We start from the raw sequence: 19,663 nt of genomic DNA, 5'->3' as shown, positions 1-19,663 counted from the left end.
CCCAAGATCTGATTAGCAACTATATTAGGTGCTAGCTTCTGGGAGACATAATGGTCAACAAGACAGTTTATGCCCACAAAAGAGCTTGCAGTTAATCAAGAAGGTGATGAGTAAACAGGGAATTCTAAATATCCAAGGACATGAAAGGAAGTGGTATCTAATCCAGTTTTGGAGTGGCAGGGAACGATTTCCAAAGAAAACACAGGCTATTAAAAAAACAACCAAACAAGCAGCATACAGGAGAGTGCACGCGCAAAGTGTAGACTTTATCTAGAGGGCAATGGGAAGTCAGCAGGGCTGAGAGGGACACGATGAGATCCGCCTTCTAGAAAGACTAGGACTTGATGATGGAGAGAAGGGAATGGTGGGAGTGACCCTGGACATAGGGAGACCAGCCAGAGGCTGTTGTTGTAATCCAGAGGACCAATGATGGAGACTTGAATGAAGTTCTTGGCAGTTGGGACTGAAAGAGAAGAATGCGTTTAGGAGAGGTAGGAGGTAGGATCTATGCAGGAGGAAAGGTAACTGAATGGAAGTGGAGGGTGCAGAAGAGGTAATAATGAGAGCTGATGCAGCAAATGCTGCCATTCCTGCCCTCCCTTCCTCAGTGATCACATGGCCTTTACTGCTTCAATGCTGCCTTCCCACTGCCAGCACCTGCGTATATCCGCCAAGGGCTTTCTCTAGCCACTGAAGCCTGCTTTGCTCACCTGTGCTGGAGACCACAGCGTGAGGGAATTGACTCCTGAGAGTGGGTTTAAGTGATCGATGGTAGACCACATAAACATCCCAGCTCGCTTAACCTATTGGGGAGGAAAGTCTGAGGCCTTCCATTGCGTGAAATTACCCTCCAGTTGTCCACAGCAGGTGACCTGTTGGATGACAGTCCCCTTATTGGATGCCTTCTTTCCCTTGGCTCGCTTCCTCATTCTTCTCCCAGTGTTTCCTGTGTCACTTCCTACAGAACTACTTGCACTCAACTTTTTGTCTCAGGATCTGCTCCTAAGCAAACCCAAACAAATGGTGTCCAACTTTAAGGTTTGTGTCATGGTGGGTGATGATGATGGTGCTATCCACTAAAACAGAAAACAACAGAATAGAGAGGAGGGTTTTAATCAATCAGTCAATTGACTTTTGGAAGGGACAGGGGAAGGTAGGGGAAAATGGTATGCTTTGTTTGGGACCTGTTGAATGGCAAGTGGTTGAGGGACCTCTGCATGGGATGTCTCAATAGAACTCCAGCAGATGGTACAGTGGACCAAATATCATGAAGCAAATTCAAAGACTGCCCATACTTTTGTGCTACTAGTTAAGTTTTCTTTTCTGGAAGATAAATTGAGAACAGAAATGATAAGTACTCTGCTAAAGGAAAGATGCTGCATAAGCCAAAAAATGAAGCCCCTGACTGTCATTCCTATAATGACATCAAGAAACGGGCTGTGGTGTGATGTGGGGGTGTCTCTCTTACCACCGAGAAGCACTCATTTGGCCCTACATATGGGAATACAGAATGGGTTTGTTTAAATGAAAATATATGGTCTAGTTTGCAACGATTTTTCTCTTTTTTTCTATCCTGGTTACCGGAGGGCAGTTGCTGCCCTGAAAAGGAATAAACACAAAGAAGAAATTGCATGAAATGAGAATATGTATTTTTGATAGCAAAGGAATGGAAAGACATATTGTATACACAGGATAGGCCTTGTAGATTGAATTAGCCAGTCCCAAACTGAAGCCAGAGGTTACTACATTCCCATTTTCAAACAAATACTCTTCATCATCCATTACACATACTTGAGAATTTGGCCTTTTATTCATTCTCAAGGTGCTTCAATAGTCTTTGCAAAAGTAAAATCACGACCACAGGCACTGCTGAGGCCTTGCAAATGGGGTGCAGAAAATTTTATGTGAGCACATACACATTTGTTGTGCTCACAGGAAGACGCAGGGCCGGGGCCAAAGTGGTCACAGCCCCCGGGGCTTTTGGATGTTACATTTCCCACAAAGAACAAACATGAAAGTGTTGATGATTATCTTCGATACCAAGTGATTCAACCCCTGTGCCATCTGGGCGGAGATAAAGAGGCTTGGCCAAACAACCACAGTTGTTTTCTGGTCCTGTCTTTGTCCTGTCTTTAGAGATAGCTCATGTGAGGTATCCAATAAATTTCTCCTTCGCAAAGCTGACCACCCATTAAAAAAGTGCACCTTCACTTCAGTGTGTGAACCCCACAACTGTTGGTCTGCAGAGATCCCATTGGTTATAGTTTTGAAAAGGGCTAACCTGGATACAAAGTTGACAGTGATTAATGCAAGCCCCTTTTCTGCAAGGAGTTCTGAACAGAGTCAATAGCTCTTTTTTTTAGAATTCACCCATGAATTCGTTAGGCTGGTGAGGGATGGATGGGGCTAGTTCCCAGAACATCTTTTTTAGCTTCAAGTAACATCATCTAGATCAGGAAAATCCGAAACAATGAAAACTTTCCCTCTGGTAAACAGCTGGACAGACTACAGTTCATCTACTGCGAGTACATCCAAGAAATGCTATAAGCAATACAGAATAGCTTTCCAATTTGAAACACAACAGGAATCAGATACATCAGTCTACGTGTCATTTAGTTCAGGGCAATAAGTTCGTGCTACAAATGGAAATGCTCCTGCAGACTAAAAGGTGGATAATTGAAAGACTGCTGTCCTCATCATCACTGTCCTAGTCTCTGAAATGAACATGCACTCAGATTGATGGTTTGGAGGTGACCACTTGGCATCTAGACCCATCTATTTGTGAATAAGCCAATTAGCCCTAACAAATGCAGAAAGACTCATAGTGCACAGCTTGGTGAATTTTCACAAAATTACATAAGCATGTAATCAGCAGCCAGGTAAAGAAATGGAACATCCTTGGGGCGCCTGGGTGACTCAGTCCGTTGAGCATCCGACTTCAGCTCAGGTCATGATCTCACAGTTCATGGGTTCAAACCTTATATCGAGTTTTGCACTGATAGAGCAGATCCTGCTTCAGATCCTCCGTCTCCCTCTCCCTCTCCCTCCCCACCCACCTCTCTCCCCCTCCTTCCCTTGCACGTGCTCTCTCTCTCTCAAAAATAAACATTAAAAAAAAAAAGAAAGAAATGTAACATCCTGGCTTCCTAGAAACCCTTCTTGCGCCCCTTCCCAGCTGCTACCACCCCCAATACCGAATACTTATGGTGACTTGTCCCGTCGCCAACTCTTAGTGTGGGCGGTAGAATTTCAGGGGTAGAGACTGATTTTGCCCAGTTCCAGCATTATAGTTTGGGCCCTACCAAGAAAATAAAGGCACCTGGGCTGAAGTTGACAGGACTGCTCCAGATGGTAGACTTTCCCAGATGGTAGACTTTTTGAAAAAGAAGGGATATGGAAGAAGCTTGGAGACCTTCTATCCTCTTTCTACTGGAGAGTGGGCTACACTTAACACCTGGGCTCTCCTGATTCCCAGTCTAGAACTTTTTCTTCTGTACTGCTGACTGGATCACCACTACCTTCAGCATTATGGGCTTTATTTAACCAAGAGGTTTTTACAGTTTCCTGAAACTATTTCTACGGTTCAGAGGATCTACTAAAAATGACTGAAAATAAACATTAACCCTTTCTTTAATTTTCTTAATTGAAAGAAACATTTTTTTTAAATTTTTTTTTTCAACGTTTATTTATTTTTGGGACAGAGAGAGACAGAGCATGAACGGGGGAGGGGCAGAGAGAGAGGGAGACACAGAATCAGAAACAGGCTCCAGGCTCCAAGCCATCAGCCCAGAGCCTGACGCGGGGCTCGAACTCCCGGACCATGAGATCGTGACCTGGCTGAAGTCGGACGCTTAACCGACTGCGCCACCCAGGCGCCCCGAAAGAAACATTTTAAGGGACTACGATTACCAGATATTTTAAAGGAAGAAAGAAAAGAAAGAAATGAAAGAGAAGAGGACAAAATTAGAATTACATGGATAAACAGAATATTCTTATCTTGTAACTTCTTTGAAGTATCTTACTTAAAGGGCTACTTTTTATTCCTAACTAAAAAAGGGTAATCCATCAGTGATACGTCAGATGCCAAATGTGGGTATATGTGAACAAATACCGTAGAGATGTGTTCCTTATGTTCAAGGCCAGTGACACCTCACCTGACTTAGCAGGTGGCGTGACAGGGCAGAAAGGAAGAAAATGTACCGTGTGCAGTTCCGGGTTTGAATTCCGGTGCTGCCGCTCACCAACGGCAGGACTTGTACAAGCTAGTAAGCCTCTCCGCAAAAGGTCCTAGTACAGGTGCAAGTACAGAGTGCTTCGTACTGGCTATTCAATCTCTCTGCATAAAGTGCAGATTCCCAGTTACAAGACAACTAAGTCATGAGGACGTAACGTACAGCATAGGTAACGATATCGTATCGTTAATCTTTAAGTTACTGCCAGCGTAGAGCTTAAAAGTTCTCATCATGAGAAAAAAAGTGTGTCAGTGTGTATGGTGATGGATGGTAGCTAAACTTATTGTGGTAACCACTGTACTATATATATATATATATATATATCTCAAATCATTATGTTGTATACCTTAAACTAACACCATCTGATATGTCAATCATATCTCAATAAAATTGGAAAAGTTATTAAATCTCTCTGAACCTCCATTTAGTCATTTGTAAAGTAAGCATAATTCCCATGTCTCAGTGAGTTGTTTTCAGAATTAAATGAAATGACATCGGTCCTGTGCCCTGATAATTACATTTGACCCTTGAACAACACAGGGGTATTGGGGTGCTGACCCCATGCAGCCGAAAATTGCATATAACCTCTGGCTCCCCAAAAACCTAACAACTAAGACCATACTGTTGACTGGTAACCTTCCCAATAATATGGTTGATGAGCACATTATCTTGAATGTTATAGGTTATATGTACTGTATACAGTATTCTTACAATAAAGACGGCTAGAGAAAAGAAAATTAAGAAAATCATAAGGAAGAGAAAATACGTTTACAGTACTATACAGTGTTTACCAAAAAAAAAAACCAAAAAACTGCATTTAAGTGGACCCGTGCAGTTCAAACCCGTGTTTTATTAGCTTCCTTCTCTGTACGCAACGAATGTGTGTAATCAAAAGGAGCTTAAGCTACAAAATGATACACACCAACAGCACTCAAATGTGCTACTGTCTATCCGTGACTTAGTCTGAATTTAAAAAGAATCCGCTGTCTTTGAAAAAGGATTAAAGAAAACACTTTGCTGTAATCTAGGACAGAGTTTTCTGTCTATCTGTCTGTCTGTCTGTCTCTCTCTCTCTCTCTGAGCTGGTTAAGTCTTAATGTAAAGGAAGGTGATGTGCACATCTTCAAAGCCAACAGTCTGAAAGAGGTCATTCCTATCTGGCCAGTAGCATGGCAGGCTGACAGTCCACTGTGGGTGCCCCTCGACGTGAGGCATCATTCGTTTCGATTTCAGTGAAGTATATGAGATGGTACCACTTATATTAGATTGATGGGCAGAACAGAGAGAGGAAAATAGATTGAGAATTGGCCCAGTGACAAGGCAGACCACTCCAAACTGGTCTTGTTAGCTTCACAGCAGATCCTGATTCGCATATCAAGTCCTGGAAGGACCCAAACTCTCCCCATGTTCTGTACATCCTGTTTATGTGCTGTAAACAACAACGACAAAAAGCGTTGTTTTCTTTTTAAGGGGTTCTGGCAAATGATCGGGGCAGGGGTTTACAAATGGAATTGTTGATACGTTTTGCATTGTCTAACTCTAAGCTCGGTCTGAAATATCAAACAGAAGCATCAGTGACTCCAAACACTTTGAAAGTATTCCACAGAGACCCACATTTCCCTTCACACCCGCTCTGGTTGTGTTTTTGTTTTTTTGGCTTAATACAGAGCAAACATACTGCGCCTTCAAAATCATAATAACACAAGAATTGAAGCTCCATATTGTTTAAAAGCAGTGCTAAGATATAAATTCTTCTCTTGATGGTCTTTGCTTATGGAAAGACGATGGGGAATTGTAAACAGCTGCAGGTGCAATGGTACTAATGCATCTACTCCTTATACAGACCAGCCCTTGGTGCCCTGAAAAACACCCGATCTCACACTCTTTTTTCTATTAGTGTAAATCTTCTACAAAGTGAGACAACGACAAATTAGACAGAGTACATTAAATCATACGTCGTCTGTAATTTCTATCTCCCCCATTATAGGGAAGTTCTTTTATTCCTTTTGTAAAATCACCATCAGCAACACCACCACCCAGGGTGCACTCAGGCATCTATTCATGGCTTTAAGGATATTTTGTCCCCATGTCCCTCCAGCTGAAGGTGACAGGAGCTTTTAACTCGTCATTTTATTAAGGAATCCTGGTGTTCCCTCTGTCTCAGACATTCACAGCAAGTGAAAATGTTAGGTCTTGGCTCACGAACATTCTTTGGTTCTCAGGAAAGTCAGTCTAGAAATAGTGGCAACGACGAAGGCCAGGACACCCTGAAGCTCTGTGTTTATTCTGTTTCTCTGGGATGGCGGCAGCTGTGTGTCTCAGACACCATCTGCCGAAGGCAAATGCCTAGTTAAGTGTGCTATTCTCGATGTCTTCGCAGTCCACAGCCCTACCCACCTCTCCCCACTTTGCTATTCCCCATGCTGCTTGCTTCACTCTCCACAGGCCTGCAACACAATCACAACACGCTGGGTGGGTCCCCTCGGTGTGGAGCTGTGGCATCCTAAAGGGTGCTCTCGAGTGGCACGCCTCCCCTGCCCCACGGGCTTACTCCAGAAGTGTTTAGAAGATAATCTCATCCCGTTGATAGAAGGTATATAAATATATAAGCACGTTATCTATGGTGTTTGAAAAGCCCCACAAACCTAAAAAGCATGTAGGTACCTGGACTCTTTGGGGATGAGAAGAAAGCTATGGGTCTTCAGCATTTGCTGAAGATTGAAACCAGACATGTTAAACCTCATTAATTATGGTCTCTACTAATTGGGAATCGGAGACAATTCTTTGGGCTGATATTTATCTTTGCATTATCTCTGGAAAGAAGAAGTTTGCTAAGTAACTAAAGAATAGAAATAACATTGTAATGGTAATGTTTAAACTACTGAAGAGACGATTTCTAAGAACTCTGAGGCCTTTATTTATACAGTAAGAACAAATTATTTTTTGCCTAGTCACTAAAGCCACCTGTCTCCTTCCTGGCTTCCCCATTTCTGCACAGACACTATTCCTCCCAATTCAACTTGCTCATAGCAAAGCTAACCAGTCTCCCAAACCCATGAACTGACCCTTTGTCTGCCTCTCTCACCAACCACTTCCTTTTCTCTTTAAACCCAGGTCCTCATCAATAATGTTGCCTTAGCATTAGAACATCCCCCATTGGACTCCTCTTTCTTGCCACATCTCCAATGATTCAGCAATCTGCTGCCCACTTGGTCTTCTGAAATTTTCTGTAGGAATCCATGACTCTTATACCTGTGAACCTCAAGATCCTCAACTGTCACTTTAATGTCTTTGCTTCCAGTACTGCATTTAGCAGAGTACCAGAATAATTGTAGGTCCACACTATCTAGCTGAGACCCCTGGGCTCTGACGTGTTTGGGACTCATACTTTCTCTTATTTTAGAATGATAATATGATGCCTGAGACATATTTTACATAACACTCCAGTGGGCCTTCATAGTCAAGCACGTTGATATTTCTGTAGCAAAATGTATGAATTTCACCCTTGGTAGTACATAAGGGCTATAAATCGCCTCCCATTAGGTTTTGACACCAAGTAACTTATTAAAAAAAATTGCAGTTGGTGGAGCTTTTTGGATTTCAGAATTGTGGGAAAGGGACTGAGGAGCTGTAGTCAGAATACGATGGCCATTTATCACTATCCAGACTTGAAAGAAACGTTTTCTTGAAAAGTCTCTGTCCTGCAATCTTTTGTTAATTCAGATTGGTCTTCTCCACAGTTAGCCCAAATTATTGAGGCTGTCCTCACAAAACATGTCTTCAGGTTATGGGAACTTTGTGATTACAAGGTTGTCCTTGTCATTTTTAATTTTTCTAATTTGACTCCATTTCTACAGCATTTTCAACTAGCTTATTTTTTTTTTTTAAAGTTCCTTGTTAGTTGTCTGTTTTAGCAAAATGTATACTCATTTTGCTTGTCCCCTGCCTAAATAAAGGCTCTTGGAAGTATAGACTGATTCTCCCTCAGAATGGTAGATTTACATTTTAAAAATCCCAGTTATGCTGACTTCCCACCCAAAATAAAAGTTAACTTTTTAAGTGAGTTTATCTAATTTGTAATAGGTCTATCCAGCAAACCACACAAACCTCTTCTATACACAGTGAAACATACACTGATATCACTCTTTGAGGTCGAGTTGTAACTTGACCAATAAAACCTTCTTAAAATATAGCCAAGCCAAACATTATTAGGGCAGCAATGCAGGGTTTGGATATACATCACGGGATGCTGGCTGTATGGGTCACAGCACTCTGACAGGCAGTTCCTAGGCAGTTATTTTGACATTAGAAAGTCACAATCCATCAACTTAACAGCAGGGTGATAATTTGGGGACCAGGGAGATGGCTATACAAAATGACACTGTGGGAAGCAAACAGTAGTTCAAATAGCTCCTGTTTGAGAATGAAGACATCAACTAAGCAAAATTTCTCTCCACCTCTAGAACCAGGTATAATGTAATGTGCTTTGGGGGTAGCGTGTTATCTATGGCGTTTGAAAAGCCCTGCAAACCTAAAAAGTATGTAAGTACCTGGACTCTTTGGAGATGAGAAGAAACGGATCTGCCATGACAAGACTAAAGAGTGACAAAGAGTTGCGTTTCCCCCCCCAGTTTTGTCACAAACCACTTCCAGTGACCTGTGTGTGCTACCCCAAGCCAGTATTTCCTGAGATGCTTCTTGGCTCTTTCTGAATTGCAAAACACTCAGACTTCCAGCCATCTGTGACACCTGGCTCCTTGGGCGAATGGGAGACACTTGGGCTTTATCGTTGCAGGGGTTCCTGGCCAATGACCCTGCTGTAAGCCCTTCCTAAACACTCGTGGCCTTGGTCTCCCATGCTCTCCTGGACAAATGAATGGGTGCAGAGGCTGTGGAGAGCTTCTGAAATTTTCTCAGTTGCTGGAACTAAAGTAACAACAGCAGGAAGCTTTCAGGCTGCTGCACTGGGGTTGGGGTGGGAGGTGGGAGGGTGAGGACTATGGGCTACCGTGCAGTGGTTCTCAAGTGTTCTCATCTCATAATAGCTCTGAGAACACAGACAAGCCCTGAGGGATGGCCATGCAATTGGGAAGGGGACAGAAAACACATCTTGCCTTCTACTCTGGAAAGGAGAGTAGATAATAAATTATGTATTGATGCTGAGATTGCAAAAAGGAACATTAGATGGATATATGCAGATACTCTGATTAAGAAGAGAGGCGGAGTCCGGGTGGCGAGATTGTCTTAATGAGCTGTGCTGCCTCCATGGAAACCAGAGTGGTCTTTGTGGCCACCCACACCCCACTAGGGTCATGACCTTCCCTGCTGGCGATTAGTTCTTGCCACTGCCCTCTTATATCTTCCTGGCAGTCTGCCCGAAATACTAACAGTGTGTAAAGCAAATTACTTTCGGGTTATACTTAGCTCTTTCAAAGAAAAAGAAATTTGCCGTATGAACGAAACATCAGCAGGTAAAGAACAACGAGCTCCTAAAGCAAAAATGAAGCACTCGATTACTGCCGACCCTTGATTTTAATAAACCTTTGTGGCTGTTTAAATTGAGTTTCTCCTTTAAAAAAGAAAAACTAGCTTCAGACAAATAACTTCAGCACATAAGCTGAGAGTATCTGAGAATTTACACATTTCAGAAAAGTAATTTTAAGCAACCAACAGTAGAAGCAAAGTCAATAATGTTTCCATACCTGGTGCTGATATTCTTCCGTGAAGCACAGAGTCACTGGGCAGCAGGTCTTTCGAATTAGAGGTGAATGGTGATTGTCTAAATGTATCTTCTGAAAAGAAAGGGCTGGGGTGGGGGAAAGCAGAGCAAAGTTTAGTAAATCAAAGTTACTTACATTACCCAGAGCATCCGGCCCCAAAGACACACAGACACAGACACAGACACAGACACACACACACACACACACACACGCAAATGCAGGATAAGGTACCTTTTAAAAAAAAAATGGTGTTTAGAGAATCTAAGAAGATTGTGCTTAAAATGGAGGAGAAAATATATTACATCAGACAAGTGCTGTCTGTATATTCTGTCTGTTGGTTTTATATTTAAGGTGAATATATGAAACATCACCATCTTTGAAACATTGTTAAGCACAGTCAGGACAGCTGAGCAGTAAATTTTACTCTTGTACTGTATGTTCACTAAGTGTGTTGTGCCCAGATGAAGACCAACTGCCCGGATCAGGATCAGAATCACAAAGGCCTATTTGAGGTTCTTCCCAGAGGAGTGAGAGATTCGCCCTAGTTCACACACATTCTGTCACCTGGGCGCTTAAGACCAATAGCACGCATCAGAAGGACAGCAGGCAGGCCAGAGTCAGGGGCCAGTGCACTTTAAGAGATAACTCACCGGTCCCCACGGAAACCGAGACTGCATCCTAGAACCATCTTGTTTTGGAAGGAGTTAAACCAGCTAACGGGACTCCTGAAAGGACCCTGGGGACCCATTATTTCCCATGAAACTGAGGCCCTGACTTGACTGATTCTCAGTTCCCCGAGTGGCTCAGCTAGAACTAGAAGCAGGGATGTCAGACATCCAGCCAGGGTTTTGCTCTGCAGCAAACACAAAGGATTTGGTTGCTTTTAACCAGAGTTTTCTAACCCAATTGTAGCATCCACCGTCCATTCCTCTAAAGTAAACTGTAAATAAGTAATGTGATCACATGTGTGAATACTGCAGTTATCAGTACAGTCCAACCTGGAGAACGACAGCCCAATTTATTTACAACAGAGGAAATTTATTTATTTTTTTTATTTGTTTTTTTTTCACTATATGAAATTTATTGTCAAATTGGTTTCCATACAACACCCAGGGCTCATCCCAAAAGATGCCCTCCTCAATACCCATCCCTCACCCTCCCCTCCCTCCCACCCCCCATCAACCCTCAGTTTGTTCTCAGTTTCTAAGAATCTCTTATGCTTTGGCTCTCTCCCACTCTAACCTTTTTTTTTCCTTCCCCTCCCCCATGGGTTTCTGTTAAGTTTCTCAGGATCCACGTAAGAGTGAAAACATATGGTATCAGTCTTTCTCTACAACAGAGGAAATTTAATGGAGGAAGTGGGTACACAGGTGGTGAAGGTCCATAGGGGCAGTAATGCAGCCCGACACAGGCTGGTGCCTCCCTGAGGCTGGAGGAACAAAAGAAGGAGGTAGACGGAGCCCAAAGTCGGGGGCCATCTGGTAGGGTCCGCACCTTGGAGGACATGCAGCTCCTGCAGGAGACGGAAAGGGAGTGGCCTTCCCTAAGCCCCTCCCCTTTCTCCCAACAGGGCGTCGGATTGGTGGAACCTTCCCACAAGCCAAGGAGAGTCAGCCTGCAGGGATCAGGTCCCCTTCGAAACTGCAAACCAGGGGGAAGCCTGGGAGGCTCAATCAGCTCGGCCTCCGACTTCGGCTCAGGCCATGATGTCACAGTTTACAGGTTCAAGCCCCACACTGGGCTCTGTGCTGACAGCTCAAAGCCTGGAGTACACTTCGGATTCTGTCTCCTTCCTTCTGCCTCTCCCCAGCTCGTGCTCTGTCTCCACCTCCTTCTCGAAAATAATAAACATTAAAAAAAAAAAATTAAAAACACCCCTGCAAATCAGGGGAAGGAAAAGATGTGAGGGCACGCGAGACTAGGACTGCCACGACTAGTGTTGCTTTTCTAAACATGCCTCAAGGCTATGGTTACTGTCATTAAATAGTAAAAGAAAATATTAAGATAAAGACGGAAGACATACTTCTTGTAAGTACACGAAGTAAAACATATATTAGTTCACAATTATTTGATATGACTGTCAGGCCAGATTTAATGCAACTTTGTATGGCATGCTTTTTAGTTATATCTTAAACATAAAACATTTTAAAGGGGCTTAAAGAGTGAACCCGCTATAGGCTAGTAGGTGATGGGAAATGGGGAAACGTTGTTTTATGCCAAACAGCTCATAACCTGCAAGTGATACAGAATACTTGAAAGGATAAGGCGATGCAGTAAGGTGGCCAACAGCACGTGCTCAAAGGTAGGCAGCTCTGAGTTCAAATCCCAGCCTCACCACTTTGGCTGTGTGACCTTACACGTATTATCGAGCTTCTCCGAGCCTCCGTTTCTTGCCTATAAAGTGGGGTGATCACAGCATCCACACCTCACAGAGAAGCTGTCAGGACTGAATAAGATGGTCTGGAGAATATGCTTCTGTAGTGCCTGGTAAACACTAAGTGCTCAATAAATGTGAGTTATTTTTTATTTGCATCTTTGCCTAACTCAAATAGGAGCATAAATGAGCCAACCTACAAGTTGACAGAAAGTGTAGCGTTTTCTTGTATGAAATGAACGAAGAAAAAGTCACTCTGATTTTGAAGAGTCTTTGACTTCTGGGTGACTAGGTTAATTTCCAACTCTTCCGTGAAGGACACGGTTAACAATCAAAGGGCTTTTAAGGACAGAGACACCTTGGAGGATTGTTGGTCAAACCCAGAGTGTTAAGATTTCTCCACTCCCACCTGGGTAGTGCTGGAGCTTCCATACAAAGGTGGCAGTGCTATTCTTGTTTCTGAGCGGACAGTTCACAGGGGAGACATCAGGAGCTGGTCCCCAGGCACAGGGTTAAAGGTCAGGCAATGGGTCTGCATATTACTGTGACTCTGCAGGTAGCAATTCCCTTAAAATCTGAGAGTTCAGAGAAACCCACAAACTGGTCTGAAATATGGAGACTTCCCTCTGAGGACATCAAGAATCTCAAAAAGGGCTCCCTAATGGGTATCTCAAAATGTCACCCTTCTTGCCACAGAGACATGGTGGGTACTTCCCCCATTCCCTCGATCTGCCAGCAGCTGTCTAGTGAGTGCCTACAACATGCCAGGCCTTGGGAACATAATGGTCAGCAAAACCAGCCATGACTCCAAATCTCAGGGAGTGCAAAGACCTGTGTGGGTACATGAAAGGGAACTGTAATGGAGTCTAACGCTGTGGAAGGGAGGGTACAGTGTTACAGGGTGGGGGGGGGAGGGTGGCTAACTGAGTCGAGACCTGAAGGGAGGGTAGAGCTGTGGGAAAATGGGGAAAGTGTCCCCTGCACAGAGAACACAGCCCATCTACAGAGCTGCTGGAAGGCGCATCGAGGAGGCACATGAGGCTAAAGCCTGGGGAAGGAAGGCACACTGCATGTAGGGATCCTGACTTTGTCCCAACAGCAGTGGGAAGTCCTGCTGTGTTTTAACAAAGCAGTGGGGCTTGCAGAAGACAAGACAGGTGGCCAGAGTAGCGGTCCACATGAGACATCGTGACACCGGTGGCCAATGCGGCAAACCAGCAGTGACACGTGCAGACAGAATAATGGTTTAAGAGATAGGGCAGGTAAAGACTATAGATACATTTATTTTTTTAAGTTTATTTATTTATTTATTTAGAGAGAGAGAGAGAGAGGTGTGCACACGAGCACGGGATGGGCAGAGAGACAGGGAGAGAGAGAGAATCCCAAGTTCGATGTGGGGCTCAAACTCATGAACCACGAGATCATGACCCGCACTAAAAAACTAAGAATCGGATGCTTAACCTACTGAGCCACCCAGGCACCCCAAGGTACGTTTAAAACCAACCCTCAGGTTTCCAGGTGAACCAGGACGAGGCTGCCACCGTATGTGCCAGGAACAGGCTCCTAGATTTTGCTAAATACTGGAAATGGGCTACCTCTGCATTGCAGATCTCCACCGATGTGAGGAGTGAAGCCCAGTTATCACCAAGCCACTCAGAAGAAATTGAGTTGAAAGGGAGACAATCACCGAGGGAAACAACATTCCAAGTAATTTTCTACCCTGGATGCAGCTTTATCCTGCACAGCACAGAAGAGGTTTCTTCTCAGGGAGAAGGAGTCATGCTGCATACTAAAAAGGCAACAAAGGACAAGCAATGTTACGGGGCAAGGACTCAATGAAGAACCCTTCATAAGCCAAGGCAGCATGAGCCTAATGTGAGGTCTTCTCTAGAAAGAGACGATATTAGGTTAACAGGGCATCAGTCTCAGGCCAAACGTGCAGCTGCAGTGCTCTGCATTGGGAGGCGTCCCCTGGAGGCGGGGAGCGTGGTGGTTTAGCACACCATTTGCAACAATCTGAGTCTCCAGTCCGCACTGGCCATTTAATAGTTAAGTGACTTCCGGTCAACAGACTCTCTAGCCTCAGTTTCATCACTGGAAAAAGGTTTCAAAATACCTTCTTTGTAAGGGTGCTGCAAGGGTTAAGTAAGGTATTTCATGTTAATGTTCTTAGTACACAGTACATGCTCAAAAAAAGTAGCAACCGATGCATACATCGCTACTCACTGTTCTAAAGTACTTTGTGTATATTAATTTCAGGTTAGTCCTCACAAGGGCCGTACTGATTGGCTACCGTTATTATTATCCATAAGGAATGCAGAGACTGGGGCACAGAGAAAGGAAGTGATTGTCCGTGCCCCTGAGCTGAGCTCAGATTTGAATACAGGCAGGCTGGCATCCCAGTCTCCAGTCTGCACTCTTACCCACTAAGCTACACTGCCTCCCTCCTGTGATCCCTTAACATCCAGGCAGCTCAGGGGCGGTACAGAACCACAGATCCTCCTTGGAACGAACAGAGCAAAAGGAAGGGATACAGGAAGGAGGGCTGAAGGGGGGCTGGGAGCAGCCATTTCAGTATGCAGGATCCCAGGTAACTGAAGGAAGACTTTTTCACCTGAGAAACACAGCACATGAAAATGATTTAGTCTTTCCCTCCCTCTAGAAGTTAAGATATGCCCCAATTTCCTAAAACTTCTGCAACCCAGAGGCCTGTCAACTTGCAATCCTAATTATTCCCCCTCCATCTGCACCTACTGGTTTTGAGGGCAAGCTCATCTCTGTGATTAAGCCTAAGTGAAGAGGGAAGAGTAACGAGGCCATCAGGTGTTCACAAGCCTCTATTTCAGCACAGATCTGAAGCTCACGGTGGCACCGTGGTTACACAGACATTTGTATATTAATCTTCCAGCCACCTAGATTGGCAGCTATGTTTCAGGAAGAGGAGCAGGAAAAACCAAACTTGCAGGATGCCTTACATAGCATGTGCTTGATTAACGGGGTTACATCTCCAATGACATTAGCCATCTTCAACTCTGCCCATGATCTGAGGACAGAAGACACTGCACCTGCACCTTCGCACCAAGCAATGTCCTTTTCAGAATGTCGAGATGGTATTCCTGAAGCTCCTTTTCTTCTCCCGTGCCTCATGCATTTGTAAAGTGCAGAAGCACATCCACTCTCGGCAGAGGCCCAGCTTTGCGGTGGACGGGGCCGGCCCTGCATTCACGCCACAGTGATGGCCACTGGTGGGAGAAGGTGGTGGACAGGGGAGTGCCAGGACGTGCCTGACACAGGATGAGCTGGGTCTGCATCTCCCCAGGGAGGAGAGCAGCAAATGAAATACGGACTTGCCGATGTGCTCAACTTGCCGATGTGCTCAACTTGAGCACATTTGTACCATCCTTCAACTAGTCACTTAGTCGGTTCCCAGTTCTTCCAGAAAAGCAGCCGGCTTGTGACTGCTGCATGGCTCTCACTTCCTGACTCCCCAGCTGCCCGAATTTTAGTCATTTCACTATGAAAAAGCCTCTCCACCAGAAAGTGAGCTAAAGAGGTGGAAAAAGGGAAACACTGTCAACAAAGTGATTTATTTCTGGTTAATATTTTTGGTGAAAAGCTGGTAATGGAGGAGGCTGAAACTAACAGCTAATAGGAGAGGAGATCATCACCTGTCCTCATATAATGAAATCCCCACCTGCCACAGCACATCTCCTCTGGCCCTGGACAAAGTCTACCTGGAAGCCTTCGTTATTGCGGATAAATGTTCAGAAGCAGCATCTGGAAGCTGTTGGTGTAAACTCCCCATTACTTTTCTTGCCTTTTGCTACTTAGAAAAAACAAAACGTTTACCTATTCAAGTTTCTCTTGTGGGTAAAAGTGAAATGAACATCTAATGTGTCTTTTTACTTTTCTCTGGTAGAAAATCTAAGGTCTAAATTACGAAGGGGCACTGCTGTCACCGTGACTGGACAAATCCAGGCATCAGACGGCATGGCCTGTAGGGTCAACAGCGCGGGGCTGAGGACGGAAAAGATTTACAATAAATAATAAAACAGTTCATAAAAGATTATGGCCGTAAATAGTGATACATTTTGCTAAGTGCGGATTGTGGCACAAACATTTCCACCTTTAACATCTGAGTGTGCCAGCAGGGAGCTGTGCCTCATGCAGAACAGAAGGCCGGTCTACTTACAAACCACCCCTCCCTGGGCACCAGCATTGAAACCAAAACGTTACAGGAATTCTCGTGTTGATGACAACAGCAGAATAAAGCAAAGAGGAAGAGAAAAAGAAGGTGGACACAGCATAGAAGAGAATGTTGGAAGAAGTACTTTTAAATAATGACACAATTGGTGGGAATGCAAACTGGTGCAGCTGCTCTGGAAAACAGTCTGGAGGTTCCTCAAAAAATTAAAAATAGACCTATCCTACGACCCAGCAATAGCACTGCTAGGAATTTACCCAAGGGATACAGGAGTGCTGATGCATAGGGGCACGTGGACCCCAATGTTTACAGCAACACTTTCAATAATAGCCAAATTATGGAAAGAGCCCAAATGTTTATCAATGGATGAATGAATGGATAAAGAAGATGTGATTTATATATACAATGGAATACTACTTGGCAATGAGAAAGAATGAAATCCTGCCATTTGCGACAACAAGGATGGAACTGGAGGGTATTATGCTGAGTGAAATAAGTCAGTCAGAGAAAGACAGATACATATGTTTTCATTCATATGTGGAACTTAACAGAAGACCATGGGGGAAGGGAAGGGGAAAAAATAGTTTCAGAGAGGGAGGCAAACCATAAAAGCCTCTTAAATACAGGGAACAAACTGAGGATTGATGGGAGGGATGTGGGGGAGAGGGGAAAATGGGTGATGGGCATTGAGGAGGGCACCTGTTGGGATGAGCACTGGGTGTTGTATGTAAGTGATTAATCATGGGAATCTACTCTGAAGCCAAGAGCACACTGTATATACACTATATGTTAGCTAACTTGACAATAAATTATATTAAAAAAATAAAAATTAAAAAAATAAATAATGACAATTATTTTAAAGGACCAACAGAGAAGAAATTTTTTTTTTCCTTCTCAAGGACAATAATAACTCTTAGGACTGAACTTGGGAATGGCAAACAGAAAACAAAGATTAAACAAGGAAGAGAGACTTTGATCTGTAATGAGTTTTTACTCAGAACCAGTAAAGATCTGTATACTTCAGGGTAGAAGGAAATTCTATGAAGGTAAGAGTTTCAGACAAATCATCCTGAAGTGACATTCTGACTTCCTTTGCACATTTGCAAACTTTTCTTTAATGAATAAAAAATTTTAAAAAAAGATGGTGTATTTTCAAGTAAAAGCACTTGATTATCTATTCAGCTATGTATCATACTGCATAACAGGGCTTCAGGAATTTTTCCAAGAGCTGCATAAAATATGTCCTAAAGATTCCGGGTTAATTTTTGTTTTGTTTTGTTTTATTTTAAGGAAATCTTAAGAATAGATGATCTGACTCAGATATTTCTGAGAAGTTATAATATATTGCAAAAGGAGTGGAAAAGTTCTGTGGTGGTCAACGTCTGCTCTCTGTGGCTGCTACCTGCTCCCCAGCGGACCCCAGCCCCTCAGCCATCTCATCGGAAGGCCTTGTGTGCGGGGCTTGCCTCAATCTCTGCTCAGCCCCCGTTATTTTTTTTTATTTTTTATATTTTTTTTAAACATTTTTTTTTCAACGTTTATTTATTTTTGGGACAGAGAGAGACAGAGCATGAACGGGGATGGGGCAGAGAGAGAGGGAGACACAGAATCGGAAACAGGCTCCAGGCTCTGAGCCATCAGCCCAGAGCCTGACGCAGGGCTCGAACTCACGGACCATGAGATCGTGACCTGGCTGAAGTCGGACGCTTAACCGACTGCGCCACCCAGGCGCCCCTCAGCCCCCGTTATTAATTCAAGTCCGTAAAATCCTAGTTTTCTGTTCTAATATAGCATGTTTTTTTTAAAGGGCTGAAATTCCATATATTTACCTAAAACCATTGTACTGATATTTTTAAAACTCTGACCTCTGAATCACTTAGACCTTGGGACACACCCTCAGGGTGACACGCTGTATTAACATCTTGAAGTGCACAGGAAGCAGTGGTTGAGAAAATCTTCCATGCCTTAAGAAAAAGTAGGCAACAGAACAGTGATTCCGAGAATAAACCTTGCTGTAGTTCAAGGACTCTCTGACCATGTGGCATATGAGACACGTGACAGATTGAAATGGATACAGGTAACGTCCGCATGGAGTCTCCACGCAGACATAATGACACTAAGGGAAAGGATGACAAGTAGGAAATGTTTTCTTGCAACAAAACCTGGACAGGGCTGACCAAGTCCAGGACTTGCCAAAGGACTGACAGAATACAGTCCTTGCCAAAGAGCAAAGAGGGCTATTTTTGTTAAGCTTTTCCAACACATCAAATACGAAAGATGGGCTTATTCGAAGATAAGGAATAGGGGAACTATTTGGGTTGGTTATAACTAAATCTTCTCAACATTTCCCCAAGTACCTTAAGGTCACGAGAAACTTTCTGAGAAGCTGGAGCCGCTTGCATGAAAATATGCTCACGACCGAACAACAAAACATCACCACACTTTATTTTTGATACCTCATTTTTTTTTTTAATTTTTTTAACGTTTATTTATTTTTGAGACAGAGAGAGACAGAGCATGAACGGGGGAGGGGCAGAGAGAGAGGGAGACACAGAATCTGAAACGGGCTCCAGGCTCTGAGCCATCAGCACAGAGCCCGACGCGGGGCTCGAACTCAAGGACCGTGAGATCGTGACCTGAGCCGAAGTCGGCCGCTTAACCGACTGAGCCACCCAGGCGGTGGCTAGGTGAGATAATCTCATTTTTAAAAAATGAGATATCTCATTTTTTATAAAAGGTCAAGTAACATTATTTCATTTCCAACTTAATTTTCATGATTAACGTGTGAATTTGTAAGAAGTGTTTCTTTTTATCTCGAATATTACTGGCCTTGATTACTTTCTTTGTCAATAGTTTATAATAGAATAATAGATACTTAAAATATTTTTATATACTTACATATCTATGTGTTTTGTAACATTTATAAATGATTGCATTGGAAATATGTTAAATACTCAGTTCCACAGATCCTTGTCAAAGAATTTTTAGCACTTTATAAAAATGCTGGTAAGGTCATTTTGCTAAGGTATAGCAATCACTATATGTCATGTTGGACTGTATGTGGGCCCAAACTTCCAGCTTCGGCCCTCAGTTTCTCTTTGGATGAGAGATTAGCTGTTTCTTCTGAAACGGG

General features: G+C 43.5%; 1 protein-coding gene across 9 annotated transcripts in view; it reads right to left on the bottom strand.

Moving 5' to 3' along the window:
- Positions 1 to 19,663, bottom strand: part of ZNF827 (zinc finger protein 827) — a 188,337-nt gene that overhangs the window by 65,441 nt on the left and 103,233 nt on the right. For all 9 annotated transcript variants that reach the window (XR_007151669.1, XR_007151670.1, XM_047856737.1 and 6 more), the window contains one exon: positions 9,935 to 10,038. Coding sequence is in view for 7 of the 9 variants with exons in the window: in XM_047856737.1 (XP_047712693.1) it covers positions 9,935 to 10,038 (104 nt within the window). In the remaining 2 variants the exon portion in view is untranslated. The remainder of the gene's footprint in view (positions 1 to 9,934; positions 10,039 to 19,663) is intronic.

Source organism: Prionailurus viverrinus, chromosome B1 (assembly GCF_022837055.1).
Source record: "Prionailurus viverrinus isolate Anna chromosome B1, UM_Priviv_1.0, whole genome shotgun sequence".
NCBI classification, from domain to species: Eukaryota; Metazoa; Chordata; class Mammalia; order Carnivora; family Felidae; genus Prionailurus; species Prionailurus viverrinus.
Note: the sequence above shows the minus strand (reverse complement) of the source record. Positions and strands in the feature narration are given on the sequence as shown.